The sequence below is a fragment of the Trichechus manatus genome, unplaced genomic scaffold, assembly GCF_000243295.1.
Source record: "Trichechus manatus latirostris isolate Lorelei unplaced genomic scaffold, TriManLat1.0 scaffold00090, whole genome shotgun sequence".
In the NCBI taxonomy this organism is placed as follows: Eukaryota; Metazoa; Chordata; class Mammalia; order Sirenia; family Trichechidae; genus Trichechus; species Trichechus manatus.
Window position 1 is genome coordinate 5,794,026 of NW_004444026.1, and position 5,740 is coordinate 5,799,765.

General features: G+C 44.3%; 1 protein-coding gene across 1 annotated transcript in view; it reads left to right on the forward strand.

Annotated features, from left to right (window-relative positions):
• The first annotated feature begins 3,012 nt into the window (after positions 1 to 3,012).
• The window catches only part of LPL (lipoprotein lipase), a 26,722-nt gene continuing 23,994 nt past the window's right edge, over positions 3,013 to 5,740 (forward strand). The window contains exon 1 of the mRNA XM_023736628.1: positions 3,013 to 3,471. Within this exon, the coding sequence (XP_023592396.1) occupies positions 3,384 to 3,471 (88 nt within the window). The 5' untranslated portion in view covers positions 3,013 to 3,383. The remainder of the gene's footprint in view (positions 3,472 to 5,740) is intronic.

Here is a 5,740-nt window from a genome sequence, read left to right on the forward strand (position 1 = left end):
AATTAACGGACTTTGGGCCTTTATCAAATATCAGCTGCTCATGGGTAGATGAATTTACGTCTGGATTCTCAATTCTGTTCCATTTGTAATTAGACAAATCTTTTAATGCTAATATAAAAATGTGATTTCTTCCTTTTTCTTTGTGTTTTCTTTCTTTTTTTTTTGGAAGAGGGTCAGAGAAGGGGATGGAAATCCCCAACTCAGTAAATCTAAAATCCGTACGACACATATGGATTATTTTACAGCAAATCTTTTTCATCTGAGGCAGTTCTCTTCCCACATTCACCTACCTTTCCAAAAGCAAACAAAGTGTCCTTTATTATTTACTTACTAATTGCTAATTGGGAGGAGGGATAGGAAATCGGTTAAATACAATATTTATTTGTTCTTTAACTTTTCCAGAACATAACATCCAACTTTGCCAAGGAGAGCTGTATTCTGTCTGAGTATAATCATCCCTGAACTAAGCTATTTAGTATTTCTCCCACATAGCTTTGTTGAAATAAAAGAAGTGTTCTGCTGGACCAGCATCTCCACTCATCAGTCGGCCAGTGAGGCCAACCAGCCTAGGCACCAGATCATTCTGTACGCAATCCAGAGTTGCCACCCTCACTATCAGATCACCATCTCTGTTCAAATCCAGCTTTCTTGTCTTAATGCTGGGATGTGGTGGTAGTAGTAGAAAAGCCCTTTACAACAATTTTTAGTTAAAGCGCTAGGTTTTGTTTTTGCATATTTAAAAAATAAGTAAATTTTTAAGGCTTTGAAATTTGTGATGTTGTATCTGTGAATTTTATTTGCTTTTTTCCTAGATTAAATATAAATTTGATGATGGAGGCCAGATCCATTTCAGCACTGATATTCTTTGGAGCTCACTTAGACATTTCATCATATTTTACTTTAGCAAAGAAGACACAAAAATAAAACATGCATGTACAAAAAACATTTGCTTCCCAGCCACTTCAAGTTTGCAATGACAGCAATGTTAAAATATAACACATCAATTACATTTTCCTTCTCCCCTGGGATTTGTGGTTACTGTTACTTAGTCGTCCCTGGGTTTCATCTTCCCTCATCTGTAAAATGAGGGTACTATTCATTTTGGGGTGTTTTGTAATGATTACATGCAGAAAGGGATGAAAAGTGTGGGCAAATAGCAGACCCTTAATTGATGTGATGATAGATAATAGGTAGGTATGTATGTGGGGGGGAGGGGAGAAAAGAAAGGAAGGGAGGACGGGAGGAATGGAGAAAGAGAGAAAGGAAGAAAGAATAAGGTAAACCTTCCCTGTATCTGTAGATTCCAGTTGCTTCATTAGTTATGCACATTTAATTTTTTATATAGCTAATTTCAAGCTTATACCGGGAGGAAGTGTCCTGCCTTAAGGGTACAGTTTTGTTAAACGTTTACAAAAAGCTCAGTTTCTTTTAACCTGAAGGTTTTTAGACTGTTACAAAGGAAATGTCAGTTATAGAAAAAGTCAAGCCCTCAACTTATCCGTGACCAAATAACCTTGCTGAAGTTGGAAGAAGCGCGTCTCTAACGTACTCGCAGTCCTGACTGGGAGAACTCGGTGAGCCTCTGTTTGAGAACGCAGGCACCTGACCACGGAGACAGCCAATCAGGAAAGGGCATTGTCACCACACCCACCTGCCCACCCCTTGCACCAGGAGAGGAGCCAGCTCGTCTCCTTTTCTACCACGCTAAGATGCTGTGAGTTAAATTCTTCCTGGAAATCTCTGCAACTCTAATGAACATACAGAGTAACAGCACAGGCCATTCCAAAACCAGTTTCATATTTAAAAAAAAAAAAAAAGGTTACTCCAACGCTGGTTTGTTTTGATTTTGTTGTATGTTAATCTGGAAAATCATTTTTTAAAATGCGTTATAAGCATCAGACTTCTCTTTTGCAATTACATAAAATCTTGCAATTCTCCGAAAGGCACAAAATGTAGATTGGTATGGTTGTCTTAGCAAATGACATTTATGTCTAAAAATAGTTTGAGTATATTCCATATAAGATGGTAGGTATTTCCACACTTCAGTTAATACGTCATTTATAGCTTGAGCATATTCAATGCAATTGTATTCATCCTATGTCATTTTTTAAGTCAGAATTTATGATATAAAGTTTTTGGTGAACTGCTACATCACAGTTGTTCATCCTCTGCATTGTCTCTTGTGCCATTTCTAAAGTTCTTTGAGGGGTTTGATTCTTAGCAGGTTTCAAGATTCCTCTACATACCTTATAGGATTGAATGAACGTGTACAGTATGTTGTTTAATAACTGCAATACAACTCAATATATTGGGTTGTGAAATTCAATCTATCAACTTTAAAAATAGAACTCTATACTACCAAATAGCAACCCTTGAATTATTTGGGTAGTATCAGGTTTTATTTCTTGAGAAAAACTTAAAATGTGAGCCTAATTAAAACTGTAGGGTTTTTCATTTTTCTAATCTACAAATGCATATTGTGTGTGTGTGTGTGTGTGTGCTTATGGAAGATGGGTGAATATTAAAGATATTCAGAGAAATAATCCAGTATAAACAGTGGACTGGCGGGTTCTTATTTTATGACCCAGTTGCTCAGCTGTAAAGTGGGAAGTATAGAGTTAACTGTCTTGCCTGGCTAATGCAAACCCCTTACATTTAGAAAGATATTTGTAAGTATTCTGAGCAGTTAGGCAGAAAAGCACAATATCCAATGTGGTTTTACTTTTCTTATTATTTTACCTGCATACCTCCATACACTTTTTTAAACAGCTTTACTGAGATATAATTTACTGTACCATAAAATTCACCTTTTAAAATGTACAATCCAATGGAAAGAAAAGAAAGAGAGAGAGAGAAAGAAAGAAAGAATTAACGTATTGACCAAATGTCAATACTTAACTTCCCCTCTTTGGAAAACTGGCAGTCACAGAGCGTGTAACATACGTCGATATAAATCTGTGTTGAGCCAGACTCCTGCAGGAAAGCAAATGGAAGGAATCTCACAGATAAATCAAATATTCCCTTCTGCCCTTTCCCCTTCTTCTTGCTGGCGGGGTTGATCTTCATTACAGTTTGCTCAAATATTTGGAAGTGAATTTAGGGCCCTCCCCCCAACTTATGATTTTATAGCCAATAGGTATGAGGTTTATTTGCATATTTCCAGTCACATAAGCAGCCCTGGAGTGGAGACAGTGTCAGACTCAATTCCTCCTCCTCCAAGGAAATCTGCCACTTCTAGCTGCCCAGCCCTTCCCTTTAAAAGACGACTTGCCCCGCGCCGGACTGCGACCCCAGCCCTCTCCCGCCTCGGATTCAGCCACTACATTGGTCCGCCCGCGTGCCCGCCCGCGCCGTGCAGCTACTACAGAGGGACGCGCCCGGAGATGAAGAGCAAAGCACTGCTCCTGGTGGTCCTGGGCTTGTGGCTCCAGAGTCTGACCGCCTCCCATGGAGGAGTGGCCGCCGCAGACAGTAAGTTTTGCGCGCAGGCTCCCCTCCACCTGCAGACGCTGCTCCGTGGCCTCTAGCACATGCTCTGAGGATGGGAAAGAGGACGTTGGAAGGGGCTGAAGAGGAACACCGGAGACTCCCCCTGCCCGAGCTCTGGCACCCGAGTAGGACCACCTCGGTGGGACCCGGGAGGGGTAGAGAGGGAATTTTCCCTCCGATGTCGCTGGGCTGCTCCCAGTTCCCGCTTTCCCTGTCGCCTGGAATCCCGCGCTGTTCCCAGCACTCCGGCGGCGGCGGCGGCGGCGGCGGCGGCCGCGTTTCCGGGCGGGCGCGCAGAGCCGGGAAGGGTGTGGGGGAGTGTGAGGGGCGGGATCAGGGAAGGGAAGCGCCCGGATGGAGTGACCGGCTGTAACTTCCTAGCGCTGGGGGCATGGAATGAAAGGCACGCTGCCCAAGGTGACCCTGGCTTGGCCGCGGCGGAGGCTCAGCCCGCGCCTGTGGGAACGCGGGCAGAAAGTGGCGCCTTCTTTTGGAGAAGCCAGCCCGGGGAGGGGGGAAAGGCGTACTCTGCATCTTAGAAGCTCAAGGCACCCTTGCACTCCGGAGTGGGTGAGAGGAACGCGTGACGCGGTGTCCTGGGGACGCTGCGTCCTGCACGCGTTCGGACGCCCGGGAAGCTATGCAGCTTCCTTGCACCCACGCTTTGCTTAGCGCCGAGAAAATCTAGCGAAGGGCTGACCCTCCTGAAGACGTAACGTGGGGACAGTCTCTGGCCAAGTCTGCACTTGGTTTCCCCTCCTGTCCCAGCTGGGGCCAGCTCCGGGCGCCCAGCCTGGCGGTGCGGCCGCGAACTCGTGGAGCTTCCGGCCACCGTGGGGAGGCCGCGGGAACCCCCGTTACCGCTGCCAGCTCTCAAGCTTTAAGGCATTTGGAGGGAGATGCGACTTTTTTTTTTATTGTAGGGAAGAGGAGTGTCCTGCCCAAGACTTTCCCACAGTGGAGGCAGTCAGCGTAACTTGAACTTTGGTTCAGCTAAAATACAACAGCAACTAAAAAAGCAACTGAAGCAAGTAATAAAAGAGGCAACATCCTCTTTTCTCTGCGTCGTGGAATTCCAGTTAGGGCAGTGTCTGTTGGATGTGCTCGCAAGCGGCCCGTCCGCAGATGTTCAAGTTATAGTTGAGTCTATCCACGGCTTTGCCCTGAAAGGTTGTTTTATTCCGGCACTGAGTTGTGAAATAAAATTATTGTTAGATTAAACAAAAAAGTAGATTTCATGACAGCTACATTTGATGGAAAGATTTACAATTATCTTTCTGTTAGTTCCGTTTGAGAAGACTGGAGGTTCGGTTAGAAAGTCTTAAACATCTTCTGTGGTGATCTGATCCTCTCAATAGTGTTCTCACGGTCCTTGAAAATGGAAGGAATGAACTCCAAATTCTCATTTCAGAACGTATACCGTAGTATAAGGTTACTTTGAGCGGGCAAGTCTGTGCTGCCTCTCTGGGTTTATCAGCCTCAACCCTAAAATGAGGAGTATGGCCTAGACTGGAAGTTCTTTGAGGCCTCTCTAACTCTTAATCTTTGATTCAAGTGGACACTTAAGTAGTTAAACTGGATTTTAACCAACACGTGCTTTCCCTGGCTGAAAATGTATGAAGGAAGGCATCACTTGCAAGTAGATGTGAAAGTACTCTCTCACTGCACTCTCTCCCGTTATATCTGCCTCTCCCATCACAGCTACTTCACTCTCCTTTTCTCCTCCAAATGAATTCACCTAGGAATGTATGAATTTCAGAGTGAGGAAGGTGCATGTGTGGGCGAATGGTAGGCAGCACTTCCTCTGGGCTCTTTATTTATTCATTTTCTATTTCTTTCCAAGAAGAATATAAGGATATGAGGCCTTGCCCTCAGGCTCTTTGCTCTGGGAGCCACCACACTCTCTGCACTGCCCCAATTAGGAAACTTGAAGAGCTGGGAACGGGAGCAGAAGCATCAGTGCTGAATAGCTGCAGTTCAGTTTGACTGGCCACAGCGAATTTCCTGAGCAACATCTGAGTTAAGCATGATGGCTGATGAGAGCAAAATAGCAGATGTCACTTTCTATTAGAGCTCAGCAAGGGAGTGATTGACCAATAGCAGTATTGAAAGGTAGGAGTCAGGTATGGGGGAAAAGTTGCAATGGAAAATTTCACTTTCTATCAAACAGTGTATTTTAGCTCACCACCACCTGCTCCCACATTATTACCACAAAAGCTGCATTCCATTGCATTGAAAATGAAGATGTTCT